The sequence below is a fragment of the Coregonus lavaretus genome (genome assembly GCF_964263955.1).
Source record: "Coregonus lavaretus genome assembly, contig: HAP1_SCAFFOLD_324, whole genome shotgun sequence".
NCBI classification, from domain to species: domain Eukaryota; kingdom Metazoa; phylum Chordata; class Actinopteri; order Salmoniformes; family Salmonidae; genus Coregonus; species Coregonus lavaretus.
This window is the reverse complement of record NW_028157408.1, coordinates 27,501-50,000: the sequence shown is the minus strand read 5'-3', so window position 1 is coordinate 50,000 and position 22,500 is coordinate 27,501. Positions and strand designations below refer to the sequence as shown.

Below are 22,500 nucleotides of genomic sequence, written 5' to 3'. Positions count from 1 at the left end.
AAATATATACAGTTGAGAAGAGAAAACCTCTCCCAACGTTGAGAACCAATTAGTGATCAGGTCAATCATCCCGACCAACCTGGGATACTGTAAAAACAGATGTGCCAGAGTTTCAGACTCAGCACAGAATGGACACTCCTCCCCAACAGTACGATCCAGGTGTACCAGATACATGTTGGTGGCTATGGCTCCATGTATTATCCTCCATTGGAGGTCAGCTCTCCTCTTATCAATAGGCAGTTTGTATAATGATCGCCAACAGCCTTTTGGGGAGGCACCTGGACCAAGCACACCCGCCCACCTCGTCGATTTTACCCCTTCCAGGGAAGAGGCATGGGACACCTTTACACATATTCTGTACATGGCCTTCTTTCCCACCTCCTTGAACTCCCCCAGCTCCGGGGTATCAAAGGAAAGCAGCATCCCCACGTCCTCCTCGAATGCCCCCGTCGCAGCACTAACAATCAGTGCAGGGAACACATAATCCAGACCCTCCTTCCACCGATCAGAATTGGAAGTGTCAGTCACATACTGCAGATGAAGTACTGGCAAGGAGTCACAGACCTCAGCGACAACCTTCCTCAGTAGGCGAGACGATCGGATCCCCGCTCTTTCTCCCAGCTCCTCCAACGACCTATTCCTGTTCCGCATCAGATGACCCAGCTTAGTACACCCCACGCCTAACAGGCATGAACGTAGGCTAGCTGAACCCAGAACACGGGACTGGATGGCAGTGTTATGAAAAAGAGGCTCTTCAAAAAGCCACATCCCTGGTGGCGTGCAGGCCTCACGGGACTTGACCAGAACTCTCCAAGCCTGCATAACAGACTCATAAAATGGAGTCAGGCCAGGCAACTCACCCCCCTCCAGCTTTTAGAGGAAAAGGTGCTTGTCTAAGCCCAAACAGCCCGCTCTCCTCATCAATGTGTAGGCTGTGTCAATCCAGCTAGAACCGTCACTCTACAACAGTCTCTGTGCTGCTTGAAGCCGGAAAGCCATGATCCTGGAAGAAATGTCCACCAGGCCTTGCCCACCCTCGTGCAGTGGCAAGTACAGGGCTGAAGCTTTAATCCAATGTTGTCCAGACCAGAAGAAATTGACAAGGGTCCTCTGAAGCTCTTGTATCAGACCCTTTGGTGGCTGCAAAATTATTAGTCTGTGCCACAGGGTAGAGGCAGCAAGATTATTAGCTACCAGTACCCTTCCCCTATAAGACAGCTGGGGCAGCACCAATTCCATCTTGACAGTCTGGCACACACTTTCTCCACTACACCCTCCCAGTTATTTTTCTGAAAGACATCGGAGCCTAGAAAACCCCCCAAAGTCTTCATCCCATCTCTGCCCCACTGAAGCCCCCCTGGTAACCGTGGAGCGGACCCCATCTGAAGCTGGCCTACCCACAGCGCTTCACTCTTTCCCCAATTGACTCTAGCTGAGGAGGCCCCCTCATACACCTTTAAAGCGTTTGAGAGAACCTTAACATCCTCACCCCCTGTAATAAAAACTGTCACGTCATCTGCATACGCAGACAGTGCTATCGTGGGACCCTTCATAACCCCTGGCACAGAGAAACCAGTAAGCCTCGCTCTTAAAAAACAAAGCATTGGTTCAATCGCCAGACTATATAACTGCCCTGAAATTGGGCATCCCTGCCTGATGCCCCTTTGGACAGGGATGGGGCAACTCAAACCACCCCCCACCTTCCCCATACACGAGGCCCCAGCATACAGTAAATTCATCCAAGACAAAAAAACAGTACTGGTGGTCCACACGATCAAAAGCCTTCTCCTGATCCAAAGAAAGTAAACCCACATTTACATCAGACAGTTTACAAATGTCTAAAACATCTCTTATTAGAAACAAGTTGTCAACAATAGAGCGATCAGGTACACAGTAGGACTGGTCCTTGTGGACCAACAATCCCAGATACTCTTTCAACCTGTTTGAGAGACATTTAGAAACAATTTTATATTCTGCACACAGCAAAGCAACAGGTCTCCAATTTTTTACGAGAGCCAAATCCCCCTTTTTTGGGAACAGTGAAAGTACCGCACGTTGACAAGATACAGGAAGAGAGCCCTCATGAAAAGATTCACACACCACTTCATAAAAATCCTCCCCAATAGACCCCCAAAAGTGCTTATAAAACTCAGATGGTAAACCATCAATGCCAGGGGCTCGGCCTGTAGAGAGCTGCATAACTGCTGTGGACAGCTCTTGCAGTGTAATGTCAGAGTCCAATGCGACTCTTTGCTCAGGTCCCAATTGAGGAAGACTGTGTAACAACTGTTCAGTACACAGAGAGTCACAATCCTCCGCCTTATAGAGGGCAGAATAGAAATCCACGGCATGTTGACGCATTTCACTGTCATCCGTGGTCACCTTCCCATCAGGGAGACGAAGGCAGACCATCTGTTTATGTTGCAATGTCGACTGTCCTAGCTTTTTTTTAAAGCACTAGGAGCATCCATATCCTTGAGGGAAGCGAAACGAGACCTAATCAAGGCACCCTTCACTCTTTCATGCAGAAACGACCTCAGTTCATGTTTCTTGTCCTGTATGTTCATGACTAGTCCAGGGTCATTCTGAGTGAGCAACTTCAATTCAATAGATTTGATGTCCTGTTCAAGGGCTCTGATAGTCTCTTTAACTTCAATTCGAGACAGAGCAGTATACTGTTGACAAAATAATCGTATTTGGGCCTTCCCAACCTCCCACCATTGTCTCAAGGACTCAAAATTCCCTTTTGTAACCCTCCATTTTTCCCAAAACAACAAAAACCTTTCACAAAACATGACATCATGTAACAATTTAACATTAAAATACCAATAAGATGATGACCTTCGTGGACAGGACAAGTGAATATCAACAGTGACAATATGGTGATCAGAGAAACCCACAGGAGTAATGTCACACCTTCCAACCCTACTACAGTATTGCTCAGATACATACAACCTGTCTAACCTTGCTGCACTGACATGACCTTCATTAACTTTGAGCCATGTGTACTGCCTAACTTTTGCATTCCTTACTCTCCACACATCAGAAAGCTCAAACTCAGTTAACAGACCAGACAGGCAAGTGGCTGACCGCAGGTGAGGTTCTTCAGCGTTGCGATCAACAGTAAAATCCACTGTACAGTTCCAGTCCCCCCCTAAAACCATACACCCCTCTTGGTCACACTGTCTTCAGGTTTCCTTTATTTTATCAAAACCACCAATACGCTCTGTACCCTCATTAGGAGCATAAACATTCAAAAAAACAAACAAAAACCCCATTACATCCACCTTGACCAATAAAACCTGACCCTTGACAATCTCTGTTGTAGATACCACAGTCACCCCTAAGCCTGAGGAAAACAAAATTGCCACCCCAGCACTGAAATGAGTACCATGACTGAGTATATGCTGCCCCTCCCACCACATACCCCAGTCAACCTCATTTTCCTCATCACTATGTGTCTCCTGTAGGAAAACTACATTAAGCCTTTTCTGTTTTATTACTTCTAATACCCAAGCCCTCTTATTCCTGTCCCTTCCTCTATTAATATTGAGAGAACCTACCCTTAGTACCTCCATATAGAAAATAAAAAGGAAAAGCAGAAGATACCACAGAGAAACCAGACAAAGAGAATAAAACACCCTATGAGGCATAATCATCATCATTATTTAAATTTTCTCTTAACCTGACCACGTTTCCCACCACCTTTTGCTGCTGCAACAGCAGTAACACATTTCCTCAAGCGAAACCGCTTCTTCTCACTCAACTGTTCTAACCCCACCGTCTTCTGTAACATCACAGCTGACCTCACAAATTATCAACATCAAAATAATCTGCCAATTTGACAGATTTCCCAAAAGTCTGATCAAGAAACCCATTTACCTCCTCTAGATCGTAAATTGAGTCCTCACCAGCTGATATTGTCTCAAGAGCGATATCCATATCCTTCTCCTGATCCTCCTCAACTGAGGCCACAGACCACTGACTTCCCTCTACCACATCCCTTTCAACACTCCCCACTTGCACCCCATCACTCGTACCAGGCATCTCCTCCACTACCTGGGAGACTAGCCCCACCTGAACCCCATTACTATTAGTGGGCATCTCCTCCACTACCTGGGAGACTAGCCCCACCTGAACCCCATTACTCGTAGTGGGCATCTCCTCCACTACCTGGGAGACTAGCCCCACCTGAACCCCATTACTATTAGTGGGCATCTCCTCCACTACCTGGGAGACTAGCCCCACCTGAACCCCATTACTCGTAGTGGGCATCTCCTCCACTACCTGGGAACCTAGCTCCACATGAACCCCCCCCCTGTACCCCAGCACTCATAGTGGGCATCTCCTCCACTACCTGGGAGATTAGCTCCACATGAACCCCCTCCTGTACCCCAGCACTCGTACTGGGCACCTCCTCACCAGTCTGAGGAAATGGCCCTTCAGATCCATCCTTACCTTCTACAACAATATTTTTCTGCTGCATAACATTTCCCTCTGGTACAAGTTGCAACTCTGTGCCCTCAACACGGACAACTTGTTCCTCAGCAACAGATGCTTGTGGCTGCTCTACCGCTGTCAGCCCACCTATACCTACATCAGTGGGCCCAGGCATTACGAGGACCACCTGCGCCCCTCCCTCTGCCTTCTCCCTTTTCGGGTAAGCATGTCGCTTATGACCAACATCCCCACACTCAAAACACCGTTGACTATCCGTACTAGCATAAGCCATATACAGTCTATTGTCATACTTGACTTTAAACGCTAACTCCAAAGTATGCTCCGATGAGTCCAAAAACATAAACACCTGTCGCCGAAACGACATAACCTGTTTCAACGCCGGGTGTTTGCAACCCAATGGGACAACCTTAATTGAACTTGCAAACTTCCCAAAGCGCAATAACTCGCGCTCCAATAGCTCATTTGGAATAAACGGCGGTACATTTGAAATCGTTACCCTTGTTGACGGAGAAAAAAGCGGCGTAACTTGAATAAACATTCCTTTAAGAAGTACGCCATGCTCAACCATACGATCAACAAGGCGCTCTTCTTTAAGAAATACCACCACCGCTTTATTCATCCGTGACGCATAAGCAACATTCTCATATCCTACCTTCTCTCCTACGGCGACCAGAACCTCCTCCACCGTGACAGTAGCTTCAGGAACACACCTAAAGCCGTGCCGAAGTGACAGGGACGGCGTCCCCATTCGGGCCGCCATCCCCACCAAAATCAGCGTAATTTCGACACGAAAAACAATATACTTAATTCTACCACAACAAGAAAATAGAAATAATAACCTTAATCATGCATAGAAGAAAAAAACGATATCACCAAGAAAAGGAAAACCCAGGATATCTAACTCTACACAACACTTGCACTTAGCACTCACTCAAACAATTCCCAGCATGCACCAAACACTCCCAACATGGAGAGAGAGAGAGAGGCCAGTGACAGAAGAGCTGGAGGGCTGAGAGAGATAGAAAGAGATAGACAGACAGACAGAGAGAGGGAAAGAGAGAGAGAGAGAGAGAGAGAGAGAGAGAGAGAGAGAGAGAGGCCAGTGACAGAGAAGATCTGGAGTGCTGAGAGACATAGAAAGAGACAGAGAAAGAGACAGACAGAGAGAGAGAGAGATCTCGGAATTCCAAATAGAGCAGCAGCTGATGAAAAAATGAGCTCCTACAAATATTGAGATTTATACGGTTTTTAGAGTGAAGTACATCAGAAAAAAACAAAAGAAAACTGCAAGACTGAATAAGAGACAAAACAAGCAACAAACAAAGAAGAAAGGCTTTTGAAAAAGTAACTATTTTTCATAAAATTGTACAATTATCTTAGCTAGCTGAATTGTTTACCAGTTGCTAGGGACTCTCCTGGAAGAAGCTAGCTAGCTATCAAATAATATCTAGTTAACAGAAGAAAAGAAATACAAAATAAGACAAAATAAGGACAGAAGACAAAGGACATCAAAGTAAAACAGTCCTCTAAAAGACACAACAGAGAATAATACAAGAAACAACACTTCTATTGCAACATTGTGTACAGCGTTGCTATGGAAATTGTTTACCCACCATTTAATACCAAACGAGGGCACATATGGAAAATAGTTATTTGCAACAATTTCCCTTTCTCAAAAAAGAGAGGCATCAGCCAAGGATGTCAGATCAGCATTTTTGAAGAAGCTGACCAGAGCAACACGTATCAAACAGTAAACTTATATAATAATGGAACTGTATTGATACAAGGCAATGATTCAAGCCTCCAGGATTTTGAGAATATGTTTGCTACCCTAAAAGCAGAAGCTGAACTCATCTCAGAAACTGAGGAACAAGTCAAGGAGGGAGATGGAAAAAAGCAGGCCCCAGCAAGAAGCCCTCAGTGTCCCTCTACCTACCTCACCTGCAGCAGACAAAGCCAAGGACATGCCTACAACACCAAGAACACCTGCTATGCAACGTTTCCACAACACCCTCTCTCTCGTCGAAGCAGAGGTCATAGAACTCAGAGAGAACAAGCTTCAAGAGGAGGACACTGTCCAGAAACTAAAAGAAGAGATGAAACAGTTCAGGGACGAGAGCAGAGCATCTATTGCTAAATTAGAAAGCAGAATGGACAAACTGAGTCAGACAAATGATGACCTCAGAGACCATCTGAGAACAACAAGAAAGGAGCTAGAACAAAGAGAGAAGTACATTGACCCCCTCAACCAGCAGCTAGTCAATATGTCCTCTGCATCTAGAGAACATGTCCACCAGCCTGGTACAACACAAGCAGAACCTGAGACCAGCATGGCCTCCACCACACAGCCTGATGACACTGCACCCGCATACCAGTCTGCTCCAGCCCAGATCAGCCAACCAGCGTCCCAGTCTGCTCTAGACCAGGTCAGCCTACCTGCTTCCCTGTCTGCTCCAGCACAGTGTGCTCCAGCCCAGGTCAACCTACCAGCCACACAGTCTTCTCCAGCCCAGATCAGCCAACCAGCCTCCCAGTCTTCTCCAGCCCAGGTCAGCCAACCAGCCTCCCAGTCTGCTCCAGCCCAGGTCAGAATACCAGTCTCCCAGTCTGCTCCACCCAGACAGTCACCCACAACTGCAATCCTTATTGATTCAAATGGGAAGTTCTTAGTCCAGGAAAGATTATTCCCTAGACACCAGGTGTATAAGTTCTGGTGTCCTACAACTGACAGTGCAATGCAGCTACTCAGTCAGACCAGGATTGACACCCCTGACAACATCATCATCCACACTGGCACAAATGACCTTCATGCCAAAGGTGAAAATGTATCTGGGGCAGTGAGAAGAGTAGCAGAACGGGCACAGGCTATGTTCCCAACAACCAATATAGTTGTGTCCACCCTTCTACCAAGAAAATACTTCCCAGGACAGTTGATCGACAAAATAAATCAACTGATCACTGTGGACTGTGCCTCACTGCTCAACATCAGAATGGCTCACCATCCCACTCTGACATGTGAACACTTATACGATAATGTACATCTTGATCAGGACAGTATCAGAACTTTTGCTAAGGACCTAAAGGATGCAACACTTGGCAGGGACCCACACACCCATCACCCCAGCAGCAGAGCCCCCCTGCCCCACCTTCTGAAACAACAGTACCCCCACCATCCCCAGGAGAGAAGAGCCAGACACGGCTTATTACAGCACAGCTCTACAAGACCGGGCCCAACACAGCATAGATTTACCAGACCAGACCCACCTCAGGACAGCACGACCAGACCCGGCCCGCCTCAGGACAGCACGACCAGACCCGTCCCATCACAACACAGCTCTACTAGACCAGGCCCATCACAACACAGCTCTACCAGACCCATCACAACACAGCTCTACCAGACCAGGCCCATCACAACACAGCTCTACAAGACCAGGCCCAACACAGCACAGATTTACCAGACCAGGCCCACCACAACACAGCTCTACAAGACTGGGCCCAACACAGCACAGATTTACCAGACCAGACCCGCCTCAGGACAGCACGACCAGACCAGGCCCGCCTCAGGACAGCACGACCAGACCCGTCCCATCACAACACAGCTCTACCAGACCCGGCCCATCACAACACAGCTCTACTAGACCCGGCCCATCACAACACAGCTCTACTAGACCCGGCCCATCACAACACAGTTCTACTGGACCCGGCCCATCACAACACAGCACTGACCACTACTCCAGGGTCGGGCAGAACACTGTCCTTCAGAGAAGTACACCACATGATGCAGTCCACACCATGTATCATTCAGATCATCAGCCTACATATGCTGAGGTAACCTCTGGCAAAAGACACCTAGAACTATCAGAGATAGGAGAGGTGCGCCAACTACTGCATCTAATATGCAGACTACTGGGCTAGACAGACCCTTTAATTCACACGCATGCACACGCGCACACACACACACACACACACACAGGGTTGCAGATTGCATTGCATTGTACTTATTTTTTGGGCCATTCTTATTAATTTGTTTACAACTATCCTTTATTTTATTGGCACTGGTATTATAATAATAGTGATGTGTAATGGTGTGTGTGTGTGTGTGTGTATGTTGCTACAAGACCATGGTGCTTGCCTACGGAGCTGTGAGGGGAACGGCACCTCCGTACCTTCAGGCTCTGATCAGTCCCTACACCCAAACGAGGGCATTGCGTTCATCCACCTCTGGCCTGCTGGCCCCCCTACCTCTGCTGAAGCACAGTTCCCGCTCAGCCCAGTCAAAACTGTTTGCTGCTCTGGCACCCCAATGGTGGAACAAGCTCCCTCACGACGCCAGGACAGCGGAGTCACTCACCACCTTCCGGAGACATTTGAAACCCCACCTCTTTAAGGAACACCTGGGATAGGATAAAGTAATCCTTCTACCCCCCCTTACCCCACCCCAAAGAAAGAAAGAAAGAAAAAAAAAAAACATATTGTAAAGTGGTTATCCCACTGGCTATAAGGTGAATGCACCAATTTGTAAGTAAGCTCTGGATAAGAGCGTCTGCTAAATGACGTAAATGTAAATGTAAATGTAAATGTATATATATATATATATATGTATGTGTATATGTATGTATGTATGTATGTATGTATATATATATATAAAATTTTTTTTTTTTTTTTTTTTCAATGTACTTTACTCAAACCAGTGAATATCACTTATTATAAATGAGATCATTAACTATCAGCTCTTGGAATATCCAGGGCCTATACTCTTCACACTTTGGTTATAAAACAACAAATCCAGAATTGACTAAAAACATCAAGGGACAGGACATCATAATCCTACTGGAAACATGGGGTCGTGGAGACATAGATACTCAGTGTCCCTCAGGCTATAGAGAAAGTTTACTACCATCAATCAAACATAAAAATGTTAAACGGGGCCGAGACTCAGGTGGAATCATCATTTGGCATAAGCAGGACTTAGCACTGAATGAAATGAAAAAAGGTACTAATCACATTTGGTTTTGGTTAAAACTTAACAAAGGCACAATCTATTGTGACAATGATGTATACATATGTGCAGCTTATGCTCCTCCTTCAGATTCATCATATTATGATGATCAGTTTTTTGACAATCTCCATACAGAAATCATTCAATTTCAGGCAGAGGGTAAAGTGCTTCTTTGTGGAGATTTCAATACAAGAACAGGTTCTGAGCCTGACTACACTGATGCGGGACGTAACCACCACATTTTGGGACACCCCTCCTTGTACAGTAGCCCAATTATAAATAATAGAAACAGTCCTGACCAAATACTGAACAAAAATGGGAAGGAGTTAGTGCATCTCTGTCGAGCCTTAGGCCTGTACATGCTTAATGGTAGAATCAGAGGGGACTCTTTAGGTCAGTTTATTTACTGCTCAGCTCTTGGGACAAGTGTAGTCGATTATGCCATCACTGACATTGACCCTTCCTCCATTAGTGCATTCACTGTCAGACCACAGACACCATTGTCAGATCACAGTCAGATCAACGTGTTTCTGAAGAAATTAACCGGCAATATTCATTCAAAAAAACTGCCGAATAAACTCTACAACATGAACCAATCGTACAGATGGTCTCAAAACAGTGCAGAGAGATTCATTGAAACATTGAACTCAAATGAAATGATGAACTCTATACAGTTTTTAAATTACTCACAATACCAAAACAATAAAGAAGGTGTCAATTCGGCTACTCAAAACATCAATTGCATTTTCCAAAAAGCAGCATCGAAAGCAAATTTGAGAAAACCAAAGAAATGCAACATCAGAAACAAAAAACAGAATGTTTCTGAAAAATGGTTTGATAACGAATGTAAAACAATTAGAAAACACCTAAGACAAATTTCAAATGAAAAACATAAGCAACAAAACAACCCAGATCTACGCTATGAATACTTTGAAACTCTGAAACAGTATAAACATACACTAAAACGCAAGAAATTGAATTATACCAACAAGACACTTGATGAAATTGAAAGTGCAATTGACCAAAATCAGTTCTGGAACATGTGGAACAATTTAAGCATGACAAAGCCACAAGAATTAGCCATACAAGATGAAGGAATTTGGAAAACTTATTTTGATAATCTATACAAAAACATCCCACAAAAAGACTTACAACAGAACCAATTAGAAATTCAAGAAAAATTGAACATCCTTGAATCGGTCATTAAAAACAACCAAAATCCATTAGATTACCCAATAACCCAACAAGAACTAAATGAAAAGGTAAAATCTATAAAATCAAAGAAGGCTTGTGGTCTAGATAACATCAGAAATGAAATGCTGAAAAACAGCACACCTGAGTTGCAAAATGCTGTGCTTAAGTTGTTCAACATAGTTTTAACTTCTGGCTGCTTCCCTGATGTCTGGAACCAGGGGCTCATCTCCCCTATCCACAAAAGTGGAGACAAATCAGACCCCAATAATTACAGGGGAATTTGCGTAAACAGCAACTTGGGAAAGGTTTTCTGTAGCATTTTGAATTCAAGAATTCAAACCTTTCTTCTAGAGAAAAATGTAATAAGTAAATGTTAAATTGGCTTTCTCCCTAACCATCGCACTACTGACCATATATACACCTTACACACACTAATTAATAAACACGTCCACCAAAAAAAAAAGGGCAAAATCTTTGCTTGCTTTATTGACTTTAAAAAAGCATTTGATTCTATTTGGCATGAAGGGCTATTCTACAAAAGTCTCCAAAGTGGGCTTGGTGGTAAGGTGTATGACTTAATAAAATGTATGTACACAGAAAATGTGTGCAATAAAAATCAAAAACCAAAGAACAGAATTATTTTCACAACGTCGAGGTGTGAGACAAGGCTGCAGTTTGAGTCCAAATCTTTTCAACATTTATATCAATGAGTTAGCAGACATGTTGGACCTTTCTCCAGCCCCAGGACTCACACTATTTGACACAGAGGTAAAATACCTGCTATATGCTGATGACTTGGTACTTCTATCACCAACCAAAGAAGGTCTTCAACAGAACCTTAACATTCCAGAGCAATATTGCAATAATTGGGCCCTGGCAGTAAATTTCAAAAAAACTAAAATCATGATTTTCCCAACAAAAAAAAAACAGATGTCAGAAACACAAATATAAATTCACCCTGAACAACACCATAATTGAACACACTAAAAATTACACATACCTTGGTCTGACCTTATCTGCATAGGGAAACTTTAATATGGCAGTGAATGCACTCAAAGAAAAAGCCTGCAGAGCATTGTATGCAATAAAAATGAAATTATTCAAAATCAACATCCCAATTAGAATTTGGACAAAAATATTTGACAGTGTAATCCTACCAATAGCTCTTTACGGAAGTGAGGTTTGGGGGCCACTCAATAAACTGGACTTTAAAATATGGGACAAACATCCAATTGAAGCCCTACATGCAGAATTCTGTCGGAAAATTCTACAAGTTCAGAGAAATACACCAACTAATGCATGTAGGGCAGAATTGGGCCGCTTTCCAGTAGTAATGAAAATACAGAAAATATCATTAAAATTTTGGCTACATCTAAATTCAAGTCCAAATTCAAGTCTGCAATTTAAAGCACTTCAAACCCAAGAGCTGAGCCCAGAAACGAGCCCTCTCAGTCAGCTGGTGTTGGACCTAACCAACCAAGCTGACACCAGCACTGCTTCAAAAGAAAGAATTCCAATTAACAAAATCATGAACCAATCAAAGGACTCATATTTACAACATTGGAAAAACGAAACAAAATCCCAAAGCCGACTAAATTGCTATCTGACCCTAAACAGAGAATATGAATTGGCTGATTATCTCTACTCTGTCAGAGATACGAAGCAGAGACAGATCCTTACCAAGTACAGGCTGAGTGACCATCAATTGGCAATAGAAACCGGCAGACATAAAAAGACATGGCTACCCAAAGAGGAGCGTATTTTTATTTTTATTTTTTATTTCACCTTTATTTAACCAGGTAAGCCAGTTGAGAACAAGTTCTCATTTACAACTGCGACCTGGCCAAGATAAAGCAAAGCTGTCACGATCGTCGGGTACAGAGGACCAAGGCGCAGCGTGAAAGGTGAACATATTTATTAAATAATGATAACACGAACAAAAACGATAACGTGACGTCCTCGGTCTAACACAAACCACACTGGAACAAGATCCCACAAACACTGTGGGAAAACTGTCTGCTTAAGTATGGTTCCCAATCAGAGACAACAAGCAACAGCTGATACACGTTGCCTCTGATTGAGAACCACACTGGCCAACATAGAAATACAAAACTAGAACAAAAACAAATGAAAACTCACACCCTGGCTCAACATACTAGAGTCCCCAGAGCCAGGGCGTGACAAAAGCAGTACGATAAAAACAACAACACAGAGTTACATATGGGGTAAAAAAAAAAAAAAAAAAAAAACATAAAGTCAAAAATACAACAGAAAATATATATACAGTGTGTGCAAATGTAGCAAGTTATGGAGGTAAGGCAATAAATAGGCTATAGTGCAAAATAATTACAATTAGTATTAACACTGGAATGCTAGATGTGCAAGAGATTATGTGCAAATAGAGATACTGGGGTGCAAAATAGCAAAATAAATAACAATATAGGGATGAGGTAGTTGGGTGGGCTAATTTCAGATGGGCTGTGTACAGGTGCAGTGATCGGTAAGGTGCTCTGACAACTGATGCTTAAAGTTAGTGAGGGAGATAAGAGTCTCCAGCTTCAGAGATTTTTGCAATTCGTTCCAGTCATTGGCAGCAGAGAACTGGAAGGAATGGCGGCCAAAGGAGGTGTTGGCTTTGGGAATGACCAGTGAGATATACCTGCTGGAGCGCAGACTACGGGTGGGTGCTGCTATGGTGACCAATGAGCTAAGATAAGGCGGGGATTTGCCTAGCAGTGATTTATAGATGGCCTGGAGCCAGTGGGTTTGACGACGAACATGTAGTGAGGACCAGCCAACAAGAGCGTACAGGTCACAGTGGTGGGTAGTGTATGGGGCTTTGGAGACAAAACGGATGGCACTGTGATAGACTACATCCAATTTGCTGAGTAGAGTGTTGGAGGCTATTTTGTATATGTGGTCACTGCATGACAGGGGAGGTAGAAACAGAAATGCACTTTCTCCTTTACTGTGATAAATATTCCTCACAAAGAGATTCATTATTCACAGAAATTACTACATTTATTCAAAATTTTAACTTATTAAACCCAGAGGAAAAACAAAAAATATTAATGGGCGAAGGAGCAATTGCTCCTCTTGCAGCCAAATATGTATTTGCCTGCCATAGCCTGAGGGACACTGAATAATAACATCTGCATAGTAAATAGTAACGTACTTATTATTATTGTTATTGCTATTATTGTTATTACCATTATTATTGTTGTTTATCATTCCAAATAGTAGTGGTATGGGTGGTAATGGTAATGATGGCAGTTTAATGATGGTGGTGGTAGTAGTGGTAGTAATGATGATGGTCGTTGTAGTACTGATATAATGGTGAAGATGACCGTTATTTAGTTATAAGTTAGTTATAGTTTCATTTTCCATATTTAGATTTGTATATTTATTATATTTATACTATTGACTGTTACCATTTTATTGTTGTTATTTATTAGTTATTATTTACTACCATTTATTATTATTATTATTATTATTTGTTATTCTTTATTATTTTATTACAATGTATATTGTATACATTGTTGCTTTGGCAATATTGACACAATGTTTTTCATGCCAATAAAGCAGCTTGAATTGAATTGAATTGAATTGAGAGAGAGAGATAGAGGCCAGTGACAGAGAAGAGCTGGAGGGCTGAGAGATATAGAAAGAGAGAGAGAGCGAGAGAGAGAGAGAGAGAGAGAGAGAGAGAGAGAGAGAGAGAGAGAGAGAGAGAGAGAGAGAGAGAGAGAGAGAGAGAGAGAGCCAGTGACAGAGAAGAGCTGGAGGGCTGAGATATATAGAGAGAGAGAGAGAGAGAGAGAGAGAGAGAGAGAGAGAGAGAGAGAGAGAGAGAGAGAGAGAGAGAGAAAGAAAGAGAGAGAGAGAGAGAGAGAGATAGAGAGAGAGAGAGAGAAAGAGACAGAGACAGACAGAGAGAGAGAGAGAGAGAGAGAGAGAGAGCTCAAAGACATTGCTCCTGCATTTTTAACAAAAAATATAGATTTAGTTAGATAAAGTAGGATTTTTTGGCAGGGACATATACAGGATGCTACCCTCCACAACATAACCTTCATTCCAAACCAAAACTCCAAACCTACAACCTGATTTTGGACGGAATTACCTGGAAAGCTTTCTACTACCAAGGATTACTATTCTCAAACTATACAGCAAATGCTCTGGGAAAACAAACAGAAACCTGAAAACACCATCCAACCTGGAACTGAGTGAGTAATGTTTAGTATGAAGCTATTTTTCACTTTCAAAAACCAAGAAGAAAAATACATTACAATTATATATTTTATTTTATAAGGACTGAATGCTAAGGCTACCAAGCTTAAGCTTGCTTGTAAAAAGAGATACAATTTCAATTAGCACTGACGTGTGAAGTGAGCGGTGTCAAAGCCCTTGAGCCCAACAATGGCAGGAGAGTCGTACAGTCTACCCCAACCAAATGGAGAGGCCTTAGAAGCACATCCCCACTGTTCAGAGGTAATTAAAATACAGTACCCTCTGAATGTAAAAAACGACAAGACACGAAAAGAGTACAAATTGAAACTTATTTTGGGGAAGCAGGAGACACTTTTAGCTGATTTGTATAAAAATGGGAACATAAGCAACCTTATCTTCCACACAGACCATCCCCTGGCATGGCACAGTGCTATACTAGCACACTACCCCTCTGTTAAGAGGGGGGGTGTTAGCGACGGGTGGAAACTCAGGATACTGGACAACGAGGACTAATATTAATATTAATCTCTATAAATCTGGAACCGTTTTGGTTCAAGGCAACACCAAACAGTTCCAGCTGGACTTTCACCTAATCAAAGAAATAGCTCAGCAGGAGAAGCTCTCCCTTGAGAAAGATACCCCTACCCCGAGCGGGTCAGACCAGACCTCTTCATTAAATAACCCCACAGAGCAACCCCAAGCAGAAAGTCAACTTCCCAGCACAGAGTACTACTCCCTCATTGAAATGATGGATAAATTCACCCAGCTGGAGGTAAGGCAGGTGGAGCTGGAACAGCAGGTGGACACACTCCAGTCACACAGACCCAGACAACAGTCCAGCACAACAACACCCCCTTAACTAGACCTGGAGAGCTGCAGGTAGAGAGAGACATGTCTGCACTCTGGACTGTGGTGAGACAACATCAACAGGAGAAAGAGCAGGAGCAGGAGAAGAACAGAGCACTAGAGGAGAGGATCAGAGTGCTGGAGGAGAAGGTGAGAACGATGACGGGTGACATAGAACAACCCATTAGAGAGCTGGCCACCCCCGCAGAGAAGCCAGCAGAACAGCCCACCTCAGATCCTGGCCAAAGTCTCGACACCGCAGCAGAACAGTACACCCTAGAGCCTAGACCCTGACCATAGCCTCGACATCACACCCAGACAAACAAATGAAGAACCCCAAGCCCAGGGGATCCCAACCCCTCTGAGCAACCCCCCAGTCAGACACCCTGATAGCCCTCATGACCCCCCCACACCCACTGAGGACATACACAAGCCACAGATTGTACTCCTTATGGACTCAAACGGGAAATACATACAAGAAAAAAAACTTTTTCCAAAACACACAGTGTCTAAACTCTGGTGTCCAAACACAACCAGCGCGCCCTAGACCTTCTGTCTGAGGACCGACTAGGATCACCCAGCCACATAATAATACACACAGGCACAAACGACCTGAGAACACAGCAGGAAAAAGTGGCCACATCACTCAAGGGAGTGATAGAAAAAGCTTCTTCTACTTTCCCCAACGCACAAGTGGTTATCTCAACCCTGTTACCACGAAAAGACTTCCACCCTGCTACCATACAGCGGGTAAACGCAAGTATTTCCTGTGACTGTGCATCAAAACCAAATGTCTACCTGGCCCACCACTCCACCCTGGACGTGAACAGCCTTTATGACCAGGTCCACCTATTCAAGGCAGCAGTGCCCACCTTCACCCGGACCCTAAAGGATATCGCCCTCAACCGCAGACCCAACACCTCACACAGGAGCAACAGATCAACAGACACCCTGCCCAGACCAGCGAGACACTCTCCCAGACCTGCGGGACCCCCCCCCAGGACCTACACATAGAGGACCCCCGCAGAGAGGACCTACATCCAGACCACAGCACCATCAACCACATCTACACCCCCACCCCCACCAATTAACTCCCCCCCAAGTCAACCATGCCCACACCCCATTTAGGCCCCCTCAGATCAGACCTATGCTCACAATTACTGGCCTGAGGCCAAACCACACAACCAACAACATTAGACACTTTATGGAACACAAAGCCTTCACTATTTCATCCTGGAATATCCAAGGCCTGAGGTCATCTGCCTTTGGCCTAAAGAGCAGGAATCTGGACTTCACCAAAGAAATCGGAAATACAGACATTGTCATCCTACAAGAAACATGGTATAGAGGAGACGGACCCACTGGTTGCCCTCTAGGTTACAGAGAGCTGGTAGTCCCATCCACCAAACTACCAGGTGTGAAACAGGGAAGGGACTCAGGGGGTATGCTAATTTGGTATAGAGCAGACCTAACTCACTCTATTAAATTAATCAAAACAGGAACATTTTACATTTGGTTAGAAATTCAAAAGGAAATGATCTCAACTGAGAAAAATGTCCTCCTGTGTGCTACATATATCCCCCCACTAGAATCCCCATACTTTAATGAAGACAGTTTCTCCATCCTGGAGGGGGAAATCAATCATTTCCAGACCCAGGGACATGTACTAGTCTGTGGCGACCTAAATGCCAGAACTGGACAAGAACCTGACACCCTCAGCACACAGGGGGAAAAACACCTACCTGGAGGTGACAGCATTCCCTCCCCCATATGCCCCCCTAGGCACAACTACGACAACATAACCAACAAAAACGGGTCACGACTCCTGCAGCTCTGTCGCACACTGGGTATGTACATAGTCAATGGTAGGCTTCGAGGGGACTCCTATGGTAGGTACACCTATAGCTCATCTCTTGGCAGTAGTACTGTAGACTACTTTATCACTGACCTCAACCCAGAGTCTCTCAGAGCGTACACAGACAGCCCACTGACACCCCTATCAGACCACAGCAAAATCACAGTCTACTTGAACAGAGCAATACTCAATCATGAGGCATCAAAGCCAAAGGAACTGAATAATATTAAGAAATGCTATAGATGGAAGGAAAGTAGTGTTGAAACCTACCAAAAAACAATTAGGAAACAACAAATTCAATCCATTCTAGACAACTTCCTGGACAAAACGTTCCACTGTAAAAGTGAAGGTGTAAACTTGGCAGTAGAAAACCTAAACAGTATATTTGACCTCTCAGCTTCCCTATCAAATCTAAAAATCTCTAACAGAAAACCAAAGAAAAGTAATAACAGTGATAAATGGTTTGATGAAGAATGCAAAAACCTAAGAAAGAAATTGAGAAACCTATCCAACCAAAAACATAGAGACCCAGAAAACCTGAGCCTACGCCTTCACTATGGTGAATCACTAAAACAATACAGAAATACACTACGGAAAAAGAAGGAACAGCATGTCAGAAATCAGCTCAATGTAATTGAAGAATCCATAGACTCTAACCACTTCTGGGAAAATTGGAAAACACTAAACAAACAACAACACGAAGAGCTATCTATCCAAAACGGAGATGTATGGGTAAACCACTTCTCCAATCTTTTTGGCCCTATAACAGAGAACAAACAGCAAAACAATATACATGATCAAATGCAAATCTTAGAATAAACTATTAAAGACTACCAGAACCCACTGGATTCTCCAATTACATTGAATGAACTACAGGACAAAATACAAACCCTCCAACCCAAAAAGTCCTGTGGTGTTGATGGTATCCTCAATGAAATGATAAAATATACAGACCACAAATTTCAATTAGCTATACTTAAACTCTTTAACATCATCCTTAGCTCTGGCATCTTCCCCAATATTTGGAACCAAGGACTGATCACCCCAATACACAAAAGTGGAGACAAATTTGTCCCCAATAACTACCATGGGATATGCGTCAACAGCAACCTTGGGAAAATCCTCTGCATTATCATTAACAGCAGACTAGTTCATTTCCTCAGTGAAAACAATGTACTGAGCAAATGTCAAATTGGCTTTTTACCAAATTACCGTACGACAGACCACGTATTCACCCTGCACACCCTAATTGACAAACAAACAAACCAAAACAAAGGCAAAGTCTCTCTTTGTTGATTTCAAAAAAGCTTTTGACTCAATTTGGCATGAGGGTCTGCTATACACATTGATGGAAAGTGGGGTTGGGGGAAAAACATACGACATTATAAAATCCATGTACACAAACAACAAGTGTGCGGTTAAAATTGGCAAAAAACACACACATTTCTTTCCACAGGGCCGTGGGGTGAGACAGGGATGCAGTTTAAGCCCCACCCTCTTCAACATATATATCAACGAATTGGCGAGGGCACTAGAACAGTCTGCAGCACCCGGCCTCACCCTACTAGAATCTGAAGTCAAATGTCTTCTGTTTGCTGATGATCTGGTGCTTCTGTCACCAACCAAGGAGGGCCTACAGCAGCACCTAGATCTTCTGCACAGATTCTGTCAGACCTGGGCCCTGACAGTAAATCTCAGTAAGACAAAAATAATGGTGTTCCAAAAAAGGTCCAGTTGCCAGGACCACAAATACAAATTCCATCTAGACACCGTTGCCCTAGAGCACACAAAAAACTATACATACCTCGGCCTAAACATCAGCGCCACAGGTAACTTCCACAAAGCTGTGAACGATCTGAGAGACAAGGCAAGAAGGGCCTTCTATGCCATCAAAAGGAACATAAAATTTGACATACCAATTAGGATCTGGCTTAAAATACTTGAATCAGTTATATAACCCATTGCCCTTTATGGTTCTGAGGTCTGGGGTCTGCTCACCAACCAATAATTCACAAAATGGGACAAACACCAAATTGAGACTGCATGCAGAATTCTGCAAAAATATCCTCTGTGTACAACGTAAAACACCAAATAATGCATGCAGAGCAGAATTAGGCCAATACCCGCTAATTATCAAAATCCAGAAAAGAGCTGTTAAATTCTATAACCACTTAAAAGGAAGTGATTCCCAAACCTTCCATAACAAAGCCATCACCTACAGATAGATGAACTTGGAGAAGAGTCCCCTAAGTAAGCTTGTCCTGGGGCTCTGTTCACAAATACAAACAGACCCCACACAGCCCCAGGACAACAACAACAACAACAACAACACAATTAGACCCAACCAAATCATGAGAAAACAAAAAGAGAATTACTTGACACATTGGAAAGAACAAACAAAAAAACTGAGCAAACTAGAATGCTATTTGGCCCTAAACAGAGAGTACACAGTGGCAGAATACCTGACCACTGTGACTGACCCAAACTTAAGGAAAGCTTTGACTATGTACAGACTCAGTGAGCATAGCCTTGCTATTGAGAAAGGCCGCCGTAGGCAGACCTGGCTCTCAAGAGAAGACAGGCTATGTGCACACTGCCCACAAAATGAGGTGGAAACTGAGCTGCACTTCCTAACCTCCTGCCAAATGTATGACCATATTAGAGACACATATTTCCCTCAGATTACAGCGATCCACAAAGAATTTGAAAACAAACCCAATTTGGATAAACTCCCTTATCTACTGGGTGAAAAACCACAGTGTGCCATCACAGCTGCAAGATTTGTGACGTGTTGCCACAAGAAAAGGGCAACCAGTGAAGAACAAACACCATTGTAAATACAACCCATATTTATGTTTATTTATTTTCCCATTTGTACTTTAACTATTTTCACATTGTTACAACACTGTATATATACATAATATGACATTTGAAATGTCTTTATTCTTTTGAAACTTCTGAGTGTACTGTTTACTGTTAATATTTATTGTTTATTTCACTTTTGTTTACTATCTACTTCACTTGCTTTGGCAATGTTAACACACGTTTCCCATGCCAATAAAGCCCTTAAATTGAAATTGAATTGAATTGAGAGAGAGAGAGAGAGAGGCCAGTGGCAGAGAAGAGCTGGAGGGCAGAGAGATATAGAAAGAGACAGACAGAGAGAGAATGAGAGAGAGAGAGAGAGAGAGAGAGAGAGAGAGAGAGAGAGAGAGAGAGGCCAGTGGCAGAGAAGAGCTGGAGGGCAGAGAGATATAGAAAGAGACAGACAGAGGGAGGGAGAGAGAAAGAGGACTGACATGGCTGATAAGTGCTGGCTGGCTTTGTATCTGTCTTGCAGGAGATGCGCACACGCAGCACACACACACACAACACACACACAGTTACACACAACACACACACAGACACACACAACACACACACAAAACACACACACAACACACACACACTGAGGAAATGTGACAGGGTGACATCTTTGACAGTTTGGTGTCAAAGCGTTCTTCTTTTTGATCCATGCTTCATCACGTGATATCATCCAACTTCAGTTGTAATCTGGTTTATAACCTCCTTCTGCTTCTGCCCTGCTTTACTTTCACTACTAGACGGACAATTAGTTTCATCATCAGTCTTCTGATATAAAAAAGGAAAGATATCACTACTACTTTCACTACTAGATCATTAATACCAGCATCTCATTGGTGTAGTACAGACATCCCTTCCTTCCCTGTCCTAGTTACACCTCGGAACTCATGAGGGTACTGTCCCTGGCTTAGCCTTCAAGGTTTGGAAGATCTCTTTGTGTGTGTGTGTGCCTCTCTGTGTGTCTGTTCCTCTGCTCCTCACCTTTGGGGCTCATCAGTGTCGCCTCAGTAGCTTTGCCTCCATCCCCACAGCGCTCGTTGAAGGGCAGACACTGCTCTCCCGTCCCAGCAACCACCTCTGCGTTGTCCGACAGCAGCCGCCCGCCCGTCAGCGAGCGCACACGGTAGATATGCCGCGAGTTGGTGTCCGAGATCAACAACGCTCCCGTTACCGGATCAATGGCCAGGAAGTACTTATGAGTGGGGTTGTTACTGTCGGATAGAGAGAGAATAAAGTTATTGGAATTTGAATTGGATTGGAGATAAACAACTTAGATTAAAACAATATTTCCCAGGGGGCAATTTAACAATCTTTGTGATTAAAGTAACTCTAAATTACTGCTATTTCACTTTTGAGCTCGGAATTTCTAATTTAACCGAGGAGCGAAGCATCTTACCTGTGCCTGAAATCTTTGTTCCTTAAAGGGATAAGAAGACAGAAAAAACAACCCAGAACAAATGTTAATGTAGTGTGTCTGAAGGAACAACAGAACGACAGAGAGAGAGTTAGCTGTGGAGCGAACAACAGAACGACAGAGAGAGAGAGTTAGCTGTGGAGCGAACAACAGAACGACAGAGAGAGAGAGTTAGCTGTGGAGCGAACAACAGAACGACAGAGAGAGAGAGTTAGCTGTGGAGCGAACAACAGAACGACAGAGAGAGAGAGTTAGCTGTGGAGCGAACAACAGAATGACAGAGAGAGAGTTAGCTGTGGAGTGAACAACAGAACGACAGAGAGAGAGAGTTAGCTGTGGAGCGAACAACAGAACGACAGAGAGAGAGAGTTAGCTGTGGAGCGAACAACAGAACGACAGAGAGAGAGAGTTAGCTGTGGAGCGAACAACAGAATGACAGAGAGAGAGTTAGCTGTGGAGCGAACAACAGAACGACAGAGAGAGAGAGTTAGCTGTGGAGCGAACAACAGAACGACAGAGAGAGAGAGTTAGCTGTGGAGCGAACAACAGAACGACAGAGAGAGAGAGTTAGCTGTGGAGCGAACAACAGAACGACAGAGAGAGAGAGTTAGCTGTGGAGCGAACAACAGAACGACAGAGAGA

The 22,500-nt window shown here is 43.7% G+C and overlaps 1 protein-coding gene across 1 annotated transcript in view; it reads right to left on the bottom strand.

Moving 5' to 3' along the window:
- The window catches only part of LOC311125464 (teneurin-2-like), a gene marked incomplete at both ends in the record, with an annotated part of 60,498 nt that overhangs the window by 24,005 nt on the left and 13,993 nt on the right, over positions 1-22,500 (bottom strand). Inside the window, 2 exons of the mRNA XM_084199513.1 lie at positions 21,426-21,655; positions 21,841-21,861. Of these exons, the coding sequence (XP_084055639.1) occupies positions 21,426-21,655; positions 21,841-21,861 (251 nt within the window). The remainder of the gene's footprint in view (positions 1-21,425; positions 21,656-21,840; positions 21,862-22,500) is intronic.